At 39.5% G+C, this 23,892-nt stretch overlaps 2 protein-coding genes across 2 annotated transcripts in view; one reads left to right on the top strand and one right to left on the bottom strand.

The window, feature by feature from the left end:
• The window catches only part of gse1b (Gse1 coiled-coil protein b), a 165,309-nt gene extending 150,317 nt beyond the window's left edge, over positions 1-14,992 (top strand). The window contains exons 5-17 of the mRNA XM_030160375.1: positions 3,567-3,733; positions 4,002-4,202; positions 4,984-5,151; positions 5,299-5,663; positions 5,774-6,104; positions 8,317-8,960; positions 9,385-9,497; positions 9,605-9,869; positions 10,816-10,929; positions 11,121-11,495; positions 12,146-12,484; positions 12,917-13,020; positions 13,361-14,992. Of these exons, the coding sequence (XP_030016235.1) occupies positions 3,567-3,733; positions 4,002-4,202; positions 4,984-5,151; positions 5,299-5,663; positions 5,774-6,104; positions 8,317-8,960; positions 9,385-9,497; positions 9,605-9,869; positions 10,816-10,929; positions 11,121-11,495; positions 12,146-12,484; positions 12,917-13,020; positions 13,361-13,501 (3,327 nt within the window). The 3' untranslated portion in view covers positions 13,502-14,992. The remainder of the gene's footprint in view (positions 1-3,566; positions 3,734-4,001; positions 4,203-4,983; positions 5,152-5,298; positions 5,664-5,773; positions 6,105-8,316; positions 8,961-9,384; positions 9,498-9,604; positions 9,870-10,815; positions 10,930-11,120; positions 11,496-12,145; positions 12,485-12,916; positions 13,021-13,360) is intronic.
• On the bottom strand, positions 14,612-20,260 carry gins2 (GINS complex subunit 2). The gene is made up of 5 exons (XM_030160389.1): positions 20,075-20,260; positions 19,788-19,902; positions 17,614-17,713; positions 17,121-17,247; positions 14,612-16,839 (listed from the first exon to the last, which is right to left on the bottom strand). Exons 1-5 carry the CDS (start codon positions 20,162-20,164, stop codon positions 16,711-16,713), a joined length of 561 nt encoding a protein of 186 aa, XP_030016249.1. The 5' UTR covers positions 20,165-20,260; the 3' UTR covers positions 14,612-16,710.
• Positions 20,261-23,892: the final 3,632 nt, after the last annotated feature.

Raw genomic sequence — 23,892 nt, forward strand, 5'->3', positions numbered from 1 at the left:
TGGAATTGTAAAGGTCACGTCACTGGGTTTGTGGTGCCTCCAGCAGCTTAGGGCCAACCAGCCGAACAATGAGGAGGTTAAGGGAGGTGATGTGGACAGGGGTTTGCGATGTGAAGGGGTGGGGGTTAGGTAGACAACAGAGGGGATGCATCACCAAAACTGCCGTCATAGCATCTCCCCTATTTCTGCAGTGCTGCTTCAGCAAGCACATATAACTGAGTGGTCATAAACAGCCAGTGCATTGTAGAGGACACATAGATGTATACAGCATCAAAAACATAATCTCTTATACACAGATCACACTATCTGCATTTTTATTTACTCTGTGACTGATTAGGAAAGGTGGATGAATGGAAGTGTGAAACAAAGCTACCAGTTAGCAGGATTTGAAATCACTGATTTGACCTTTGACTTATTCCCTTAACAGTGCAATCACGGGAGTGTGTTGATTCCATATATGCCGTGCCATGAAATTAGAGGTAGTGTTTATCATAATGGGAGTGTTTTATAGAAAGGAATGTTGAGAAGCATGGGCAGAAAAAGGCCAACAAGCAGCAAATAAAATGGAGAGAAAAAAAAAAATTAACAGGGAGAAAAAAAATACATAATAATACTTATATACAGAGGCTATAGTCCTTTCTATTGTATCTCCTGTAGAGCTACCAACAAAAGCTTGTTTGTTGCTATGTGCACATGTGCATGCCCTGCTTTTTGTGTGTTAGGAAGGGTTGATTAGTGTCTCTCTGGCTAAGATACAAGACTGTCTTTCAGAGGGAGGTGATAGGCAATGCAGTGAAGGAGGGAGGGCTTGGTGCGTTGGCATTTTGCTTTAATGACTGCAGGAGTCTGCTCCCACTGCTGCCTGTAATTGCTTTTTAATTGGCAATTTGGATTCATGGCTCCATCTGAGAGGCGTAAACGAGCGCTCTACAATGCGCGGGGTCTCCCACCCTTACTGGGGGTTACAGGGGCCTGGCTCACACAGTGGAAGATGGCTGTTAATGGATGTGTCTTTGAGTCTGAGTGCTTGTATTTGTGCTCTGTAGTGTGTGCATATGGCAGGTTATTGGTGAATAGTGTGTATTTGAGAATACAAGGCTGTGTTTTGGGGCAAGGTGAAAGGTCAAAATACGATGGCTGGTTGGATGTGTAGGTGCCTTTGTACCTAAGGCACTTCTCTAATGGGTATGGAAGGTTTTGTCTGTGTTGCAAGCTTTTTCAAGCTTTTGACCTGTTATGCCAACACCATTGCATAATTTTCTACAAGCTTGTATGCACTGGCTGACAAATATAAACAGGTTGTAAGCTGAGAAGAATGTCTGTGTACTTTTTAATTAAGAGCATCCTGCACTCCCTTTTGTTCACTATTTGACATGTGAGAAGCAATGAATGAAATATAAAATCAGTAAGCTGCAAGGTTACAGCAGCATCACAATGCTTCATGATCCTCTTTCCACTTTTCATGAAATGATATCTGTGAAATGTTTTCATGAAACATACATTTTAGTATGGGTGAATTAGAGGCAGACCATAAAAGTTGCAATTGATAGCTGAGTCAAAGGTGTGAGTATATAACCAGAAAAACTATGTGTATGGGGCTGTAAAACTGCATATGTTGTACACTTGAAATACCAGTTCTGTCCACACCAAGTAGTCACTAGATATATATATTTTTTTATTATATGAAGGATTTATTTCCTGATGCATGTATTGCAGATTTTCTGATGAGACGTGTTCAAGTTACACACTTAACCATATGTGTTTGGATCTTGGTGTTAGATTAGTGACTGCTTTTCACATCTAACATAGCAAACAGATAAATAAAAAATATTCCAATTAATTAAAAATGATAGCGGTATGTCATCAGTGATGTTACTCAAGCAGTTATGATAGCTGTGCTGAATGTGTTTGCCATCAGTATGATTATAGGAATTTCTAAAAGCAGTTTATTGGGAGGCACTGTTCCTTGTTAAGTATATGTTACTGCAGGTAAATTGCAACAGAAATATATATATATAAATGTAACAGTGTGTGTTCATGACTAAATCTGAAGATGGTGTATTAAGAAAAAAAGAAATGTAAGCCCTCTTGCTTGTGACAGATAACACTAGGCATTTATAAAGAGTCTGAACAAGCACACTTAAAAGTATTTGTATTGTTGGATAGCAAAGATGAAGAGATAGAAGTCTTTCAAAACTGAATTAACAGAGGGTCCTGGCATTCTGTAGTTCCACAGCACCTATTTACTATTTATCTCTTTTGATGTGTTTGAAAGAGAGTATCCACATTCTTCCTGTGCTCTTAAAGCTTTGAAAAAAAATTAGTGAGAAGGGACAGCAGTTTTGAGAGAACAGAGTGCTGTACTGTTAAGCAAAGTGCAACAAATAACAATGAGCAAATCTTAATGGTACCAGGTGGTGGTGGAGGGGGGTGGTCTTAAAAAAACAAAGGGATATGTGGGGAGTCTAAACATTAAGGGCATTTAAGATTGGATTTAACACATAAGTGTCAGCATGGGTCAGTGGCTGTAGAACAGGATGTGGAGGTAATGGCTCACTAAATGGGATTTGTTTTATCAGCAGCAATAGTGAGAGACAGTAGTGCTGCTGTAAGGTCTCTTTCTAATCCCAGAGAGCACAGAGGTTAATTTAGAGGGGCAAGAATGGTCTTCTCCACTCCCTCCTCCCCTTTATGTCTTCATCTCTGCGCCTGTTTCCCTCTATTCTTTCACATCACTTGTTCCATTGCCACCTTCAACTTAAAGTCTCATTTTGATATCTTTTGCTCCTTTCAAAAAATCCTCCTCAGTCGCTCCATAAACAATTTCCTCGTGCAACGTACAAGTGTTGTAAGTTTCTTCATTTCGTGAGCACATTTGTAGGCAGGGGGAAACCAAAGCTTCAGAAAATGCACTCCCACTCCCACAGCAGGATGTCTTTGTAGCTCTCAAACGGTGTATGTGCCTGCTGAGTGTGTGTGTGTGTGTGTGTGTTTGTTGTGGGATTGGATAAGTGAGACCCGGCTTGCTGCCAAGTAGAGAGAGTGAGGTGAAAGAACCAGGAAGAAAGAGAAACAGAGGCAGAGGGATGTTTCTTTTTTTCTTTTTTGGGCTTTGTTGTCTTCTCTGTAGATGATACAGCATGGAAGTTATGTGCACACACACACACATGCAGTGTTCCCAGATGAAAGGGATCATCTCTCTAAAACTACTGCTGTTATACATCAACCATTACCACATCCTCATCAATCATAATCATGACATGTCTTGTTTACAATAGGAGAAAAGTAATTTTTTTTTTTACCAGTATCTGCCTGCTTTCTCCATTTTACGGTGCAGATTCCTCCAAGAAATGTTGATCTGTCTGTTTCTACAGGGAGGTACTATGTGTGGATAAAAAGTGCCTGAGTTACAAAGAGATAGAAACAGAGGCTGTTGCACCACAAACAGGCCTTTTATTTCCCCCATCTTCAACCTCACAGGATGGGCTTCATGAGCATTGACAACCATGACGGTCACAGGTCCTCATGAACAATGACTAAGACTCTCTCTTCGCATCTCTCTCCAGGCTGACTCGGGGCCTCGTGGGGCTAGCAGAGAACGTCTGGGTGCAGAAGGGACCCTCCCCCAGGAAAAGAGTGCCCCCCCAGTCCCTGCCCACCTCCTGGGAAATCCCTATGCCTTTGGTCTCACTCCTGGTTCTGTCATGCAGGATTCACGTTTTCAGCCCCTCAAGTAAGTCATGCATACTGCCCTTGTTCCCTGTATTTGCAGTTTTGAAACACGCTTTGATATAAGTGCATAATCTATTTTTCATTGGTATATTAAACAATGTGGAATAAACTGTTTCAACAAATGTACAAACATTTGTCTTGCTGGGAGTTATTCCAAAACCCTGTTACAACCGTTAAGACTATAGGGCTTCTATATTAATGTACATATGGTGTGGCTTCATAAAATCAACTTTACTTAATTGTTCACACATCTCTTCTTGCATGAACAGTCTTCCCAGACAGTTGCCTAATGCAGTGCCCCCTGGTCCTGTGCCAGAAGAGTACCTCCGTGGTTTCCGGCCCTATGCCACGACTGAGGATGCCCTCCGCATGCCCTCTTTGCCCTTGGGCTTGGACCCTGCCACTGCAGCTGCAGCAGCTGCTTACTACCACCCAAGCTACTTGCCCCACCCCTCGTTCACACCATATAGGTAAGCTCACCAATTTATATGTTTTGTTGACTTGGCATCCATTTCCTCTGAGGGCGAATTGTGCAAACTATTGCATATGACCGAACAAAGTATTTATACTGCTAAGACTCAGCAATAAAAGAACTAGCTGACCTTGAATTTGTTCCCAGAGGTATCATAGTTTGTTGCTGTTCTTTATTTGTATATTTATTTAACTGTGGGAGTGCTTTCATGGAACGCAACTCACAAAAATTGATCAAGACTAATGGCTTCAATTCCTGAAGGATTAATGTTAAAAGCTCAGTTTAAAGTGTTAAAATAACTAAATTAACAGCAGAATCACCAGCAAAACAAAAAATATGTATCTGGAACATTTGCTAAGAGTGAATTAATTTTGTGTGAATGCTATGTATGATTATGTGCACTCTGAGTGTTGAAAAGCCTTGCTTCCTTTGGGCTATCACATAGGCCGCATGTGCCTGGTCTGTCAGCACACCAAGATCAGTGGACTGCAACACCCATCACACACTGCACTGAAATGGATTTAATGAGAGGATGAGCAGTGGATGTCACACACACACACACACATACATAAAAACACACAGTTGTGCATTGACACAGCACAGTCTCCTGATGGTCGCTGTGGAGTGATAGACAGTACAGCTTTCTAGAAAGATGTAACACCCTGTGATGTCGCTTCTTTGGGGGAAAGAGACACACAGGTTAATGAAAGAAAATGTTATGCTGTCTCAAGGAGAGACTGACGCTGTCTTTTTTTCATATTGCAATCTTTCTCTCCCAGGATGGATGACCCATTCTGCCTCTCCGCTTTGAGGTCACCTTTCTATCCACTACCAGCAGGGGGAGCATTACCCCCCATCCATCCCTCTGCTGTTCACATGCACCTACCCGGTGTCCGCTACCCTGGAGACTTCACACACCCTTCACTGTCAGCACTGCAGTCTGAGAGGTAAAGTCCACTTAATTCAGCCATGCACACATTCCCACCCACATGCATCACTCCATCACAGCAGTCTGCTCTAATTCTGGATTGCCCTTTCTGATTTTGCAGCCAACTCATTTCTACCTCTGCTGTCCTGTCTCCTTTGCATTTTAGGCTTCAGCTGGAGGATGAGTTGCGGCAGAGAGAGAGGGAACGTGAACGAGAACGTGAGCGTGAAAAAGAGAGGGAGCGCGAGGCAGAGCGGGAGAAAGAGCGAGAAAGAGAGCGAGAGAGGGAGAGAGAACGGGAGAAGGAGTTGGAGAGGGAAAGAGAACGCGAGCGAGAGAGAGAACGTGAGCGAGAACGGGAAAAGGAGAGGGAGCGAGAGAAGGAACTTGAAAGACAGAAGGAGAGAGCACTGAGGGAGAAGGAGTTGCAAGTATCTAAGGCCATGGAGAGCCACTATCTGGCTGAACTCCATGCCATGAGGGGGCAGGAGGACCGAACCAAGCCTGAGAGACTCACTCCAAATCGGGCTGGTATGTGTATTGGCTTCCCGTCACATTCATACTCTACAATAATACTGTTCGTTAATAACTTATAAATATTATATATTAGCATTTTCACACCTCAACTGTTCCCTCTTCAGATAAAACCAAAGAGCCTGCCCTCCCAGCACCCAAACCAGTTCCTCCTGGACTCCACTCTTCTATAGTTCAATCACATCACCCTGTCCCTGGTTTAATCTCGGGCCACAGCCTCTACATGGGGCCTAGCACTGTTGGGACAGGACTCACATCTACAATGATTGCTCAGAGGACCAATGAGGAAGAGAGGTGGCTGGCACGGCAACGTAAGCTGAGGCAAGAGAAAGAGGACCGGCAGTACCAGGTGTCTGAATTCCGCCAGCAGGTTCTGGAACAGCACATGGATTTGGGCCGGACAGGTGACGCACCAGATCATAGGTCAGACACACATAGGTAAGATGATCCTCACAATATGCTTTAATCCTCCCAATGTCACCAACATGCCTAAAAATTTCAGTGTGTAACCACACGCTAGTAATGTTTGTTTCCATCTGACCTGGCAATTGCTAAGCTGCATTCACGACCACCACTGCACAGACTATTTTGGGTGTGTTTCGTCGTCTGTCCCTGCTAGCCAGTTAGGGACAGTTGTGCCTGTGTTTTGAAGTATCAGAAGCTGGCAGGCTTTAGAAGTTTGTTTTCAGACAGGGCTGGAAAAAAGATAAACCCTGTCAGAATCATCACGTCAACTCTATTTCTGTCCATGCTACCTTGCAGGCCTGGTGAACAGGAAACTATGTTTAGGTGTAAATGCATGATGCAAAGCATGGTCCTGATGACTGCTGCTTTATGAGTAGTGGGTAGCAGTTTAAAGCAGACAGAGAGGGGGATGGCTAAGACATACAAAGGCTAATTCTTAGCTAATCCTCTCAACCTTGCATAGCTTAAGCCCCCTACTTACCCTCCTTTGTTACCGGGCCTGTGATTGTGGTGATGTGTGTAATTCAGAAGCAAGACTGTGGTAAATGCTAAACTCATAGGACAGGAGAAATACACACATCTGCTATCAGTAACCCCACTGTATACTTGCAGTATCACACCTCCCAGGCTGCAGATTGCAGATAACAGACATCACTCACATGTAGAAATCCAAATAAAAACAGGAGGCATAAATAATTTGACTGGTCGTGCAGTATGTGCTTCTGCCAGGTTTGATTTAGGCAGATGCTGTAGTGTCCACAAACCATCTGCTATCTTACCTTACTCTTGCCATTTTGTCCCTACTATTATACAGTTATTCCTTTTAAAACACCATTTTCACAGTGCTGTTGCTTTACATAATGTATATATTCTTCTCTCTTAAATTAGTAAGTGTGCTTCCCTTTATGTCAGTCCATCGGTCTTCTTGCCCTCCCTGTGAGAGTAGAGTTGGGAACTGAAACTTGGTTTCAAATTAGAATCATTAACAAAATACCAAGCACCTGGGTCCTGATGAAGAAATACAATTTCAGTGCTGTTGCTGGTTACTTTGGCCTGTTTTTATTACAAGGAAAGGCTATGTCTGTAAGGCATTATCTAATGGATTTTATGTTTGTTGTACATGTGTGTAATTTTTCAGTATATTTTGTTTATCCAATTTTTGATACATACATGTATTTTATTGTAATTTTTTTGTCATGTATAAGACTTTTTTGGGGGGAGTTTTTCCTCACTCAGACCGGGGGTTTATGGATAAAAGGTGTTGCATGTTGTAAAGCTTTCTGAGACACATTTCTGATTTGTGATATTTAGCTATACAAATCAAATTGAAGTGAATATGCGGTAGCGATTTTCCAGGACTTTTTAGGTAGCAACAAATGTGCATGGCTGACTACAACCGTGCTGAGGATGAACTAAAAAAAGTGCCTGAAAGTGTAACCTTCTCTAGAAAACCCAGAAGATGAATAAGAAGAAGTACACTGTATGTGTGAAGCTAATTGGCTTATTGTGAGGGGTAAACGTATGTCTCTATGAAGGCATTATTTGTTGGTTGGGGTGTGATTGTGTGTGAGGTGATGCAGAAGTTTTGTAAGGGTAGAATAATCAGTCATGAATTATCTTGGATGAGTAAATAAATAATAATAAAAAATACATAAAATCAGATGCCAAGTACACTGTGCCAGCCTTTAATATACTGAAAAGCCACACAAAACAGGGAACTGGTCAGAACTAGAATCAATAAGTAGACCATTACTCCATGTTATGTGAGTGTTAGTTCCTTCTCTGCCTGCGTGGTGGTGAAACGATCATTTCTTCTGGCCTCTAGATCAGTAAACTGCACCAAGAATTTGCTCTGTGTGTGTATTCTTTTGTGCATGTGTGTACATACCATACTACAAGGACCTAAGAGATCAAAAACAGCCCTGTATATCTGGAGGACAGTGTGTGCTTTGGCCACATCCTCACTCTGCTCTGGGCTAGTCTGTCTGGGTTTGATAACACAGCTTTGCCCAGATACACAAACCCACAGACATATTGACAGGGATGAAGGGAAATAGGCAAGGCATATAAACTCTAGTGTAGTTTCTGAATTGTGATATTGGGAAACACTAATGCTCTATTGTAGAAAAGAGGTAGATACTGTTTTGTAAATCTAACAGATTAATATCTTCTTGTATCTGTACAGATCCATACCAAATCACCATGAACCAGGAAACCGGGACCTCCACCCTCACTTGGGTGCACCCCCACCCCTCATCTCCCCCAAACCTCCCCAGCCACCACGTGAACACCATCCTCCACCTCCCACCACTCTGTGGAACCCAGCATCACTAATAGAAACTGCCTCAGAGTCCAGACGTAACCATGAGCCCTCAGGGATGGGACAGTATGAGCTCAGTCGGCTGCCCCCAGGGCCCACTAAATATGAGGAAGGAGGCCGAAGGAGAGAAGGGGGTGCAATGGAAAAGTATCCCCCTCTAAGAGGTCCTCCAGGCCTGCCAGAACCCAGCACATTCCTTGCTGATTTGGAGAAGTCCACCCAGTCTTTCTTCAACCAGCAGAGGGCATCATTATCCCTGACCAGCCAGTATGAACTGGAGGGAGCCATGAAAAACAGCGCAGGACTGAAGAGTCTGCAGGGACACCAGGGGCACAGCAGAGTGGGACAAGGGATGGGGATGGTCACAGGCCCTGGGATGGGACAGGTATCCACACTAGGGCTGATCCCAGACATGATGCTGATCTATGATGAGTTCCTGCAACAGCATCGAAGGCCTATCAGCAAGCTAGACCTGGAGGAGAAGAGGAGAAGGGAGGCAAGAGAGAAAGGTATTCACCTCAGGCATATTGATGCACTACACATCAATCTTTATTTACAGGTTATTAAAGTCTACACACGTGCATTCTTCAGTACAGTTTTTGCATTATTTCAGATAATCTTCAGTTCAGTAGACAATATAGGGGATTTATTTAGGATTCATAGTCAATTTTGAAGCTGTCATAGTAGCACTAACTAGAAGTAAAATAAGATGGAGTAAATGAAGGCAAGAGATGTAAAATGGAACTGAAAATAACATGAAATTGGCAAGATGTTTTTCTGGCCACAGTTCACTGTAGTTTTAGGAGAGAAGAAGTATGTGCATCTGATGGGATGTTTGACTAAATTATAGACAGTGTTTTGTTTTATGTAACAGTCATCTTTATTTAAGGGTTCAGAGTAGAATGCCACTAGTGACCTCTGTGTTTGCTGCAGGTTACTACTATGAGCTGGATGACTCGTATGATGAGAGTGATGAGGAGGAGGTGAGGGCCCATCTCAGGAGAGTAGCAGAGCAGCCCCCACTCAAACTGGATGATTCCACAGAGGTAAAATACCTGGCAACTCATACTATCTCTGCTCTCTGTGATGGCAGATCACATAGGCACTCACCACATAACATCGCATCAAAACTTTTGATTCCATTTTTGCACAGAAATTGGACTTCCTGGGAGTGTTTGGCCTGACTACAGTGAGCCGCAGGGATGTGCTGGTGCAGCAGAAGAGAAGAAAGCGGAGGAGGATGCTAAGAGAGCGCAGCCCTTCACCACCTGCATCCCAGTCAAAACGCACTCCTCCACCACCACAACTCAGCACGCGTTTCACCCCTGAGGAGATGGACCGAGCACCAGAGCTGGAAGATAAGAAGCGATTCCTCACCATGTTCAGATTGTCTCACATTACTGTACAACAGAGAAGAGGTAAGGGCATTTACGGTAACACACATGCATTCAACACTTATGTCGTTTATTTTACTGTAGAAAGCCCTGATTAGTTCCAACGGTTTCTTAGCCACCATTTTATTTGATTCTGTCTCAAGAATTAATTATTGTACGAGTTAACAATGCAGAAAAATGCCACTTAGCTGTTCTTAATTAAATACACAATGCCTCCCAATTGCTAATGTAAGAACAGTTTTGTTATACTAATTGTAAAACTAGAATGAAGGAAACTATTTGTACATTCGTTAAAGATCAGTGTGCTGTAGGTGTCTAGTTAGAAGCCATCAAAGCATGAACCTGTTTACATATCAGCCAGACATCCTCATTTACCTATATAGTGTATCTTCATGCTTACCTCATTTAAGCAGAGCAAAGAAGACCAAGGACATGGTCATTTGGCTCTCAGAATGAACTAGTAATTCCCAGTAGGTTCTACAACTTGCTTATGCTTCACCTCAGCTGTGCAGTGCCTCTCCTACATACTTTTCTCATTAGCATGTTAAGTCTGGTCTTAAAAGCAATTGTATACATGGTTAAACCCTCAAACACATCAACCTCAGTCCCCTCTAAACTATATGCAGTTCATTAAACAATGTAACATCTTATCTAGTGCTTTTCAATAGCCTAGTTAGAATGGAAGACAAATGTCAGGGTTTGTACTGAAGTGCAGTTGCTGTACACACACAGAGACACACAAACTAAGGATGAATGGGGAGTGGCAGCAGTAGGCTTACAGTGATCCTATTCTAATCCTCTTGGTTTACTTTTTGCTGCCTACAGATGGCAGCGCATAGCCTTCCTCGCTGTCAGGCCACACTCAACCTCTTTATACAAACACACACAAGGAATTAGATGCCTATGAAATTGTGAATCAGATATAGACAAGACTAATGCTACAAAGATTTACATGTTTTTTTTTCTCAAGATAATGAAAGAGTGGCAGAACTGCTTCAGGCTATTAAAGAAAAGAGCGTAACCTTGGATACCATCAGACATGCACCTCATCCACTGTGCAAGAGCCCTCCTCCACAGATTTCTGGTGAGACATGCTAATGAACATAAACATACACCCATCCTAATCCCTTAAGCATTGTGTTTATTCATTGTTATAATATACATAAATGTGAGTTTCATCAAAGGGACCAGTAGTGTGTATCTGTCATTCCATCTGTAATAATGGAATGTGGATCTTGACCTCATCATGACTAACACACGTTCAAATGATTACAGATTCTGCTTTCACCCAACCTCCTTCTGAATCAGAAGACCACCATAGCGTCAGACCACATAGCCCCTCCTCACATTGCCCAGCATCTCCCAATGGCCATCCGAAACCCCTTGGGGACACATTAAGACCAAAGGAACCCCCTTCTCCAGCTGTCTATCCAGACAAGGCCCGGGGGCCCAGTGAGGGACCCATCTCTAAGAGGAGCGCTAGCCTGCTGAACAGCTTGCGGCCCCCGCTCCCCCTGCAGGCTAAAGAGGGCCTTCACAGCGTCAATGGCCGCACCAAGCCCTGGGACAGCTTCACGCCTGAGGAATTTGCCCAGCAGTTCCATGAATCTGTGCTTCAGTCGACTCAGAAGGCTTTGCAGAAACATAAAGGTATGCTGCATGAATACAGATTTGTCTATTGTGCTGGCTGTTGTGACTAAATAACAGTGAAAGTGTAGAGTTTTTCAACTCATTCAGTGTATAATTTAATGAGTATGCACTGACCTCAAAATATTAATAGGAAAAGCAATTACATTTTTACATGAAAGATAAAAGAAAAATGTACACATAGTTTATTAATATTCTTAATTATTGTTGATGAATCCCTTTACAGGCAATATTATTCATTATTTTGGTTATTCTATCACGTACGTATATACATCAAATAGTACTGATCAAAAAATGATATTTTCCTTGTCATAGCAAAATGTTTGATATTTGACCAATCTAGTGGAGTGCTGGCTTCATGTACTGTGACCATAGATTCACATTATTTGGCCAATCAAATGAAGCTACCCTCAGATTAACTGCAGTCAATCCAGTGGTGACTGTAGAGTTCATCTGGTTCTTTATTTCAAATACTATCACCATCACAATACTGAACAATGTTATCCCACGTGGCAGATTTTCCTGATATTGTGCAGTAATGAGCAGGAATAAAACTAAATATCATATTTCACCAGCTTCTCTTTAAAAACAAAATGCAAAAATTGTCTACCAAATCTGATCTGACTGACATTGTTCTTCTCTCCCACCTTAAGGTGGTGGTCCAGGGATGTCGGAGTCATCCCATCTTCAGGAGTCCTCTGTCCATTACAACATTCCAGAGCTTCAGAGCGCTCCAGGACGGACAGTGCAGCCACTGTCACAGTCGCACTCAAATTCACATCCATTTCCCCATCCACTCACACACACTCAGTCTCAGCCCAATGGGCAGCACTTCTCTGTATCCGGACACCAGGAGGGCTCAGGGACAAGGGAGGACCTGTCTGGTCCAGAGGACTCTGAGGAGGAGGAAGATGACGATGAGGAAGAGACACCTGCTTCCAAGTGGCAGGGGATTGAATCTATATTTGAAGCTTATCAGGAATATGTTGAGGGTAAGCTGCCACAATAAACATGCATTGATTTGATGCCATTTATTATTTTGCTTGCCACTCTGTCATTATATTTTACAGTCTTAAGTATTAGTTTCCAATACAGGACATTTGAAGCATAGTCAAATTAATGTTTTTAAACACTGTCTCATCAGTAGAGGGCAGTAGTTGTCCTTCCTCTAAGTTCAGTATATTGAACATCAATTTAATGCACAGACGAACATCTAATCTACTCTCACATTTAAAGAAAGTTTTATTTGAATAATTCACCACCCTTTCAAAGTACAATATACAACCGTTAATCTGCTTTATTTGCTTATGTTACATTAGTTTCAGTATGTACTGTTTAGAGCGCATGTGGTATGGATTCATCATTTTTCTAACCCCAGCTCTGTTTTTCTTCCCCATATTCATTCATTTTGTGCCTTTCCCTAGAGCAAAGTTTGGAGCGACAAGTATTGCAGACCCAGTGTCGAAGATTAGAAGCTCAAAACTACAACCTCAGTCTGACCGCTGAGCAGTTGTCTCATAGCATGGGGGTAAGACACAAATAACAACGGTCCTGGGACCTCCTATTTATATACCTTTGTTCTAATCTCATGAACTAGATAATCACGGGTTGTTTGCAGCAGATGTGTCTTTTGTCTGCTTTTGTCTTTTAACATCATACCAAAAATCAGAAGACACAAGACAAGAAACACAACACATAAGAAATACCACAACAAAAAAACAATACAATAGCTATAAAAAACAGTAGTGAAAAATTACAATTGCACATCAGAAAGTACTAGTAGAAACAAGTGGCAAAGTAGTAACAATAATAATGAAGTCATTGTTTTCAAAGTGGTTTGGGTTAACTTTGTGTCCCCTCTCATGTAGGAGCTGATGTCCCAGAGACAGAAGCTGGCAGTAGAAAGGGAGAAGCTGCAAGCAGAGCTGGAGCACTTCAGGAAGTGTTTAACGCTGCCACAGACACACTGGCCCAGAGGTGGCCATTACAAGGGTTACCCTCCCAGGTGACCCCGACACACTGACCTGGCGGGGCCCAGGCCCCATCCACCACCCCTTTCAGACTGACACTCAGAGTTTATTTTTTAATGGCCTGGTCAACATGGCTCCTTAGAAGACAGTATGGCTCGTTAGATGAGATGAGTGAATGAATGAAAGAATGAAGTGAATGGGTGTATGGATGATAAGTGGATGCACAGGAGACAGGACCATACAGTGAAGGACCGACAGTCTTTGGATTGTGGCCAGCTAGGAACTGTGCCACGAGCCACTAATCTGTGCCAATGTAGCCAACCACGAGAGCATGGGGCAGGAGCACCTGAAGATCAACAGACACGCTCCTACATCTTACGTCGTCTTCAGTCCCTGCTGCTCTGTTGATCAGTCCCTGCATCCCTCGTCGCCACAGCTTCACAGACAATCCTGCCAATGAGGGAGCAGCTACCCCAGGAAGGGTGTGGTCAAGAGACTTGAACACTCAGATTCTCTAAATGAATGCTTCTGGCCAGATGGAAGTGATTTTTATCATTGTGGCCACATGAGCTTTTGAACTGGAAATGCACTTAAGAATAAAAGCTGAAGAACTACCTGGTGGTACTGTGTTACAACAAATAACTTTTCAAATTAGGGAAGAACTTAGAAAATGCACATTTTTGGAAAGACTTAATGAAATGTTTTATTGTTTCGAAATAGAAAATTTGAGAATAAGAATTTTAAAAGGTGCTTCAGCCTTGTAATGTATATAATATGAAGACTTAAAAGAATTTTGTATGTTTTTATTACTTTAATCATTGTTCTTTTAAAAGAAAAAGCCTGCCATTTTTATATGTTTATGCTTTTTTTGGGTTGGATAAAGAAAGCCTTGCTTTTAGTGTTTGTACTGCTGCTGGCCAGAACTGCTCATTTTAGACATTGAACAGAGTGAGAGAAAACAGGATATGGTCCTCATCTTGCTCTCTCCTGGCACTGCGCAGCTGGAACCCAGCCACAGCCACCTCATCTGGCCCTCAGCTCAGCAAAACTTACATAGAGGTCCCAAGTAATGGCTCATGCCCTCTTATCACCCTCCTTCACAGCAGCATGTCTGTTTAAATGCCCATCACTTCTTTTTTTTTTTTTATAACTTGGGTCAGTTTGACTGGCTTGACTATTTTGTATAGACATGAAGAGTCTTTCAAGCAGCCACCTGATACACCTGGTCCTTAATGCTTTAGTCTTCATTTTGTATGACGTTATGTAGCATTGGACTTACCAACCCACACAACGGTTAAATATCACGCCTTACGATATTATGTCCTTAGCAGCAGCCATTGAGGATATAGTGCCAAAATGAAGTTCATAATTAAGTTACAATTGGGTAGCCAAAAAAATTTAACCAGAATGGCCATCTTCCACTGCTGAATAATTCTGACCAGACTCACCTTCTTCCTGCATTTAGCATTTTTAAAGGACCCATTGTATCCAAAGTTGCCAAAATTTGATGAACAAAAGATGCAAAATCTCAAGAAACCAGATTCAGACTTGGTTATTCCCTAGCAGACAGAATCACATAGGTTTGCTTTACCTGTTTACAACATCTGTCCACCCCTCAACAAGCACCTCAGCTCTACTTTAGTCATTTAACAGACACGCCTCTGGAGCTCATATATTTTCTGCCTTGTGGTTATCTGTGTGATTGGAATACCAAAATGCCATACTTCAGGTTAACAGATCACCAGTTTGACTTTTTACCTGAGCTGCACAAGTTACAGGTGATATGAAAAGGAGAGACAGAATTAAGTATTTTAATGTAAACATTTAATCAAACTTGAAAATGTGCATAAAGTTAATCTTGAAATATGACTAAGACTGAAGCACAAATGCCCCATACAAACAGTATGTTAAGTGCCTCAAGAATTTGGGAGCATGTGAATAAGTTGCAGTTGCCCACAAACATTTCACCCAAAATCAGTGATCAGGGACCTCTATCTTTTACAGAAAATTTTGCTGCACACAACTGTCTACTGAACATTGCTTTTCACTTGCCCACATTTGGAAGGTGTGCAGAGACAACTCCTTTTCTATCTCAATACATTTCTGACAATTCATTTAGTTAAACTTTTTTTATTTTTAGAATTAACGCCCAAATCCAAACCATTTCAGAGTGATACAGACTGTAGTCAGTCATTATAAGGAGCAGAAGAGAGCCAAGAGTGCAGCCCATTGGTGTGAGGGAGCATGCATGCATGCTGAGGTAAGCTGCCAATAATCTGGAAGGTGCAGTTCAGTGAGCACCTTACACAGCCTTCCCATGTCTCCAACCCACGTTTCCAACCCACGCACGCCCATGCAATAGCCCCATTACTCAGTGGAGGATGTCTAGATGCTGTGAAATCCTGTTTTTAAAATGTAATTGTTTGAATTCATTGTAATGTAATATATTCTTTGTTGAATGTAGTAATTAGGTATTTATGAATATATGGCTGTGATTTCAGACAAAAAAGAAAAATAAAATATTTCAAAAATGACTGTTGTGGTTACCAGCATAATTCAGGATTAGAAGCCAGATGTTTTAAGTGGACTAACGTCACAGGTTATAATTATACATATATCCATTTAAATTGTTTAATGATACTATAATAAGCATCGGTTTGAGGTTCATTTATATGAAATGTCTATTACAAGAGGACAGGCACTTTATATTTTGCTCCCAAGTATTTAAGATGGGTTAAATACAGGGCTAGTACCCCACTGGGACTTGGACTAGTAGATAATTTTCATTCATACTTAAAAATTTATGAAAATAAAGAAGGAACCCATTGTTTAGTTTGCCATTTATATGTAAGTGTCAATTTCAATATATAAGAAAAATAGAATATTCTGAAATACTCTGTTCAACTAGTACCGAGGGGGTTATAAACATGAAAAAACACATCAGCTTCAGTTGATTTTGTTTTATACAATACTATAAAAACACGCAAATGCATTTATTCTGTCACATAATGACACACCAGTGACTTTGAACACAAAATTAAATTACATATGCACATCTAATAAAAGTTACATACATACATGGTCTTTTCATATGTACAGATTAACGCATGTCAAAAACTTACGAGATAATTCTCTGATAACACATCTGAAAATAGTGTGTTCAGTTTGGCCTGAGGGCACATTTCAGTGGGAAGGTTTTTACTTACAGCCTTGGGATGACATGCACACCTGGTCCTTGACAGTAGTGATCAAAAGTCCATGAACTGTCCTTTACTGGAACCAGGCTGCAGGTTGGAACGCAACTTGTACATGCTGTTGAGAGAGTCCAGAAGAAACGCTCGTATGGTGTTGATCTCCATCAGAGTCAGGTTGTCCAGCTACAGAAGTGTGACAGACCATAATACACGATTTAAATGTAATAATGAAGCAGAAATAAACAGTGCTACATGTAAAGAGGATGATATCAAAAACACCATGATAAAACTTAAATTGTGTTGAATAAGAAACTTTGAAGGAGCCAAAGTTTGAATGTTTTTTTTTTTTTTGAATTTCAAAGTCAATTCTGTTCAGGTTAATACTGTATGGCAATATTTGTAATTGTATCCTCACTGTACACTGATTCACTCTTTAAGAAGAGATTCTATGTGATCAGATTTACCTTGGCATGAGCCTCCTGCTGACTGATGAAGCTGTCTGCTGAGAGACGCAGTTTGGCGATACGTGTGTCCCAGATGTCTTTGACCAGTGTCCGGATCTCATCTGCTTTAGGAATGTTATCAGAAGCGCTGCAGAGGTGCCACACACAGAAGATAAAAGAGCATTTTTACAAACTATTACTGTAATAACTAGAAGCACTCGGAGAGCGCAGACCTCCGCCAAGGCTGATCAGTGGCCCCCCCCCCGTGGGCCCCCCGACCCCCGATCACCTCCAAAATTTAATCATTTCTTCCTTATCCCATTTCCAACAAACCCTGAAAATTTCATCCAAATCTGTCCATAACTTTTTGAGTTATGTTGCACACTAACGGACAGGCAAACAAACAAACAGACAAACAAACAAACAAACCCTGGCAAAAACATAACCTCCTTGGCGGAGGTAATTACCAGAAACACCATGAACCATTTGTTTTTTATCAAAGCAGATGACTCACTGGTTCAATAGCAGCTTGGTCAGCTCCATATAGTATGGACTGGGGACAGGTGTGAATGCATCCTCTTTCCTCTCAAGATCTCGCATTTCCTCCAGTTTCTCTGCACATTAGAACAAACAGTAAATCAATAAACCAAACTGGCAAACGGATGATAATATCATTTCATACAGTAGTGAAAAAATGTTTCAGACATCCTTAAAATTTACACAGTCTCAAATATTGTCATGAAATATTTGTGGGAAAGTCTTTTTTGTGTTTCAAAAGTTGTGAATACATCAAACAGAGACAAACTGTAAATGATTTTTTTTTTTTGTTTATTGTTAAGAAGAAAAAAATAACAAAACTAAATTCTTGACAGCTTCAACATGTCATGTCCTGGATGTGTTTCATTATCTTGTAGAAACATCTAGTTTCGATTTTGATGGAACAGAGCGTGCAGTAGGGAGCATGTGGGTTTGGAGAATGGAACCATACTTGGCAGAGTTCAATGACTTAAGAGTAATTCTATTTCAATATATTACAAATGTATGGGATGCCCAAAAACTTTTTCGCACCACTGTAAATGCCAGTCAAGGCTTTTTTTCCAAGTGCCTTTGACTGGCCCAACTTATAGTTGCATGATATGACTTTTTAAAATGGAGAACACAATAAAATTTCATAGACATGTAGTAGGGCCTGGCCAAGCGAACGTGAACTCCAGGGTTAATTTTGTTTTTCTCTAAAACAATATTTTTGATTACTCAGCATGAAAGACATATAGCTCTAGTTTCTAAAACTGTGTTTATTTAATTTGTACCTGAATTACAACTGGATATACAAGAAAATATATGAGAATACAGTGTAAATTAAGAAAAGTAAAGGTTGTAAATGAATGTATACAGCATTAATTCAGAATGTAAATACCAATGTGTAAATAAATATGTTCAAAATATATGCCTGTATCTAATCTTATATTTCGTAACAATCAAATATTACAATGATTTTGAATGTTATTTATTTAAAAAAAAAAAAAACAGCAGAAAGATGTGTATTAAATATAATAATGAAACTTATGTCACCAAAGACTGATAATTTTATCAGTATCTTAATAAAATCTTTTATTATTATTATGGTGCACCACACTGAACAAATACCTCACCATGAATTAATGTCTTTTAAAACTAAAATAAAAATTATATCGGTTTCATTTTTGGATATAATGTACTCTCATATATTTAGAAAAGGGTGGTATGCTAAATATTTGTACTTTCCGTGAGGAACAGCACTTTTTGGTATTTTTTCCAAACCTTGAATAACTCCAATACTTTGTCAAGGATGATAAATGTTTTTATTAAAATATTTGGTTATTATTCCTTAATGGCATGTTAAAGTACTTGCTTAGACCTACAATTTGAGCTATTATGGTTGCTGCTAAATTAATTTTAACAAATGCATATGGAATGATTAGTATTGCTGCACAGTGCTTACTCGCTTGGCCAGGCCCCGTAGAAGTAAAAGTGCTCAATTCAGTAATGAAAGCACAAAACTTAACATTAAACCAGTAGCAACACTGTCAATTTTAACCCTTTCATGCACAAATTATGAGAACCTTAATCAAATTTTTTTCCTGAGTGTTTTTATTCCTCTTTAGGCATGAAAAAAACAATGCGATTGAAAATTTTCTTCTGAAAAATAAATTTTAAAAAATTAAAATAATACAATAATTTTAAAATACATAAAAAATAATAATGGAAAAAAAATCTTATGAACCTATTTTTCATGAAGTTGCAAAAATGTCCACTCAGCTGGACACCACACGTTTAATTTTTGACACACAGAAACATGTATTTACTGATAAATTGTGTGAAAACGATGGGGAGGGCTTGTGATTCTGGGGGTTTATGCTCAGGGGAGATCTACATAATGTTACCAATTCATGTCGGAAAAGATAGGTAGTGTCTTAAAACTTTAAGAAAGATATGTTAAAAAAAAGAACAACAAAATCCATGAATATACAAGAGAACAGCTGCAGAATCCACTGTAGTGACCAGTATACATGAAAGTGTTAAAGGGAAATGTTTAAAATCCTGTGATGTGGTTCTTCTACAAACTGTTATTTCACTTTAAATGCAGAACTTTCACACACTGACAATTACCAATGTGTGGTTTGTGTATGTGGAATATCTGAGACTTACCAACATCCATCCACTCTGGAGGAACAATTCGACATTTCTGTCTCTGTTTGAGGTTCAGTGCCAGCCACACAGGGACATCCACGGGTAGTCCCGGGTTGAAGGGGCCCAGGTCACCCTGACAAAAACACACACCGTGACTTAACTGAGTCCAACACTGCAGGGCATACACAGCAGCACCTGCGCTAGCTCCAGTCATGTTAGCGTTAGCATTAGCATTGTCATGATTGAACGCATAAATGTAACTCCCGGAGTTAGAAATTCTAAAGAGGCTAATGTAACTGACTTACCCCGATCAAATAGATTCTGTCTAAACTGAAGTTAGGGATTATTTTCACTGTCTCCTTTTCGGCAAGAAATTCTACCTCGGCAGGATCCATAGTTCGCTGTTTCACTGTTATTATTATTACTTTATGTCCAAAAGTACACGTAATGAACAACACTACAAACTGTTCCCGCGCTGTGGGGCGGTGGGAGGGGCGTTATAGGAGATGAGTTGACGTCATTATCTGTGTATATCGCGAGATTAGACCACCGGCTTTTTTAAAAAAAAAAAAATTATTTTTTATTTTTTTTTTCATGAAAAACGCATTTTTTTTATTCAACAATAGAACATACAAAAATTAGGAATATAACATTATACTATATTATATTATATATTATATTATACAGAACATAAGACATTCCAAGCCACAATAATCATATACCACTGATAATAAGACAGAAGCTACAAGAATAAATAAATACACAAAAAAGACACAATATAAATATCTTAATAAATTAAAGAGAATAAAGATGAAGATCCAACAAAGAGTAAAAATATAGTTAAGAAAAGGAGAGAAAAAATATAACAATGTGAAGTGGCAGACAAATTTACTCAAGGTAATTACAGTAAAACTGAAGAGCTGATAAACACTTTTTATTAAATTCAATACGTTTTGGAGACTCAAAATAAATTTTCAGTTCAATTAAATATAATTGAAATGATGGGGATGTTTTGGACATTTTAGACCACGGGCATCAGAACTGAGAAGTTTATGTTCTTTTAGACAACACGCCTTCTTTTAATATTGTATTCTGTGAAGTATTTTCGGGACTTTCACTTGATGTAGCCCAGAATTTAAAAGAACTTGCAAATTATCACCAATTTAGTAGTAATTTGACCGTGAAGTCATTGTCCACTTCTGTATTTTTTGCTTTATCTTTCCTGGACCAACAGTTGCAGATATGATCCACTAGGTGGCAATATTTACTAAGTAATAAAGAGGACTAGCACGCTGAATAGTATGCACTGAAAATAAAATTGCTTGAGAATTAAATAATTTCAATATTTACATGCATTTTCATAAAACTGTGCATTAAAATTGTGAATTATATATATATATTTTTATCATTTATGTGTAAACATCAGCTGAAATCAAGTGTGTGTATAGTACTACCTGTTATGAATAGGCTAAAACTAGCCCTTGAGATAAATTTATGAAATGCAAAAATAACACCGAAGACATAAACAGTAAAGGGTGTCAACATGATTTTTAATTCAGGGGCCACATACAGCCCAATTTCAATTCAATCTCAAATGGGTCAGGCAGGTAAAATACCATCACAGTAACCTAGAAATAATGACAACTTCAAATGTTTCTCTTTGCTTTGAGTAAAGGTAAAATTACATGAAAATATTTACATTTGCAAATTGTCCTATTGCAAAAAAATGTGAATAACCTGAACAAATATGAACAATCTGAAATGTTTTAAGAGAAGTAATTGCAATTTTAACTATATTATGCCTGTTACTAAATGTTTTATGCCTTTGTAGATCCACTGTGCGCTGTAAGTTTTAATGCACGTGTAAATGAGAAGCTGAGGCATCATATTGTTAAAATTGCACTTATTTTTCGTAAATAAATTTTAGGTTGTTCATGGTTGTTCCTGTTCACAGTTTTTAAAGGATAGTTTGTAGATATAAACATTTCATAATGGAATTTTACCTTTTTCTCTCTAAAACAGAGAAAAGTTATGTTATTCTAAAAGTTATTATTTTACTGGTCCAACCTTCTTCAGATCACAATGATCTGTATGTGGCCCCTGAACTAAAATGAGTTTGACACCCCTGGAATAGATGAGACATTTTGGGATATGCTGAAAGCCCACCAAAACATCCTGACATTATGTCACAGGCATATGAAATGAAACACTGACACAGAATAAAGTATTCAAAATCAGCACTGAGACACAGAGAAAATATCCTTGAAGGAAAACTTGACAAATCTTGCTTGATTCTTCACATCTTTAACTTTGGATTACAAAATCACCACTTCCTTGCGAATACACAACAGGAAATGATAACCACAAAAAATGCTGGGTGGGTGTGGTCTAACTCAGATGTGGTCATTTTCCTGTTCATATGGTAAAAGTTATGGGTGTATTCAGTAACTCCAACTTGGCTTTCACAACAGCACAGTTTTGCACAGACATAAAAAGCTGAACTGTCAGCTATAATCATATCTTAATCTACTGCCAGTCTTGTGTATCTAAATCAACACTATTTGTTAAATAGAGTTTTTGATTTTGAATCTTACAATGAAACTGAAAGTTAATCTGAATTTTATTCTTCATTACACCTGTTCTGACCAGATAACAATGCCATCACAGGATTGCACCAACAAAGGCAATGTTACCAAATAAGGTAAATCGGTACAAAACTACCCCACATCATTAATCACAAAGAAGATGATCTCAATCTCTTGGCCTCTCAACCTCTCACAATGAATCAATAGAAGGATAAAGAGGCTTATGGAAAGTATGACTGCAACATTACAATTAAAAACAGATATTTTCTAAACACTACAGACTCCAATTAGCCTGTTTTTGTACTTGGTATTTATGAGCTAGTATTATTTCATGTAGATTTTTTTCATTATCTTCAGAGGTTAATGTCAATGGTGTGCTATTTCTTCTAATTACAGATTTTCTTTACTTAAATATTATTCAATTGCTTTTTCATTCTGCTTCCTTTTCCCTCACATCATTTGAATTTTATTCAGTTTTATGGAATTGTATGAGGACATGGAAGGGATACAAATACCCATAAACAGCTCTTGAGCTACTACACCCTTGTGCTATACCTGCAAACCATGACTGCTTGTATGATTGATAAAAGATAATTTAAAAAAAAAAGAAAAAATGTTTTCTGAATTGTCAGGCAGTGGATGAGACACAAAAATAAGCAGTTAAATGGCATAAAATGAGTCAGACAAAGATGATTATTTCAAAGAAGTTGGTTTCATTGTACATTCAGTTCAGAAAAATTGCTGTAGAAAATGTCATGCCCTCACAAATATTTCATTATCTTATTGTTTAATTATAACCCCTAATAAAAAGGCAGTTCTTTATCCTTACTTTAGGTTTTTAAGTGTTATTAAATAAGAGGCTTTAAAATAGTCAATTTAGTTCAAATAAATACTATTACCTATTTTCAAAATACATATTACACTGGAAACTAAATTTACACATTACGATGATCCTCAGAGTGGATACCTGAACAAATCCTCCAGAGCAGTAGTCAAAACATTCATCCTGTCATCCAAGATAACCAGAGGACGGGGTAGAGTAACCAAAGGACGGGAATCCAGAAAGGCTTGTTTGACCAATAATGATGTAATGGTCAACTGCTGGGTTGGTTATTTCTGTTACTGCTCATGCATTTGCAGATGAATATCATTTGGCATTTGACACATATTCCAATGATCCAGAACCTATGGATCACTGTGGTTGTCTTCTTCACAACAGTATTTCAGTGAACCCTCTTCAAATACCAACAGACTTATGATCTAGAGCATGGGTATTCAAATCCAGTCCTCGAGGGCTGGTATCATGCAATGTTTTAGATGTTTTCCTCTTCCAGCATCCCTGGTTCAATTAATGATCAGCTCATCATCAAGCTCTGCAGAAGCCTGATAATGATGTAATGGCTTCCAGGTGTAATGGAAGAGGGAAATATCTAACACATGCAGGATACTGGCCGTCGAGGACCGGATTTGAATACCCCTGATCTAGAGAATGTGTGAATTTAGCCTCAGCGCTTATTGAGTTATCTAGGGCTAATCAG

The sequence above is a fragment of the Sphaeramia orbicularis genome, chromosome 3, assembly GCF_902148855.1.
Source record: "Sphaeramia orbicularis chromosome 3, fSphaOr1.1, whole genome shotgun sequence".
In the NCBI taxonomy this organism is placed as follows: Eukaryota; Metazoa; Chordata; class Actinopteri; order Kurtiformes; family Apogonidae; genus Sphaeramia; species Sphaeramia orbicularis.

Excerpts from the sequence above, each read along its gene's own strand:
- gins2 (XM_030160389.1), bottom strand. The coding sequence starts at position 20,164 with ATGGATCCTGCCGAGGTAGAATTTCTTGCCGAAAAGGAGACAGTGAAA. Across the intron at positions 19,903-20,074 it reads ACAGAATCTATTTGATCGGG|GGTGACCTGGGCCCCTTCAA; the intron begins GTAAGTCAGTTA and ends TGTTTTTGTCAG. Across the intron at positions 17,714-19,787 it reads TCCAGAGTGGATGGATGTTG|AGAAACTGGAGGAAATGCGA; the intron begins GTAAGTCTCAGA and ends TCTAATGTGCAG.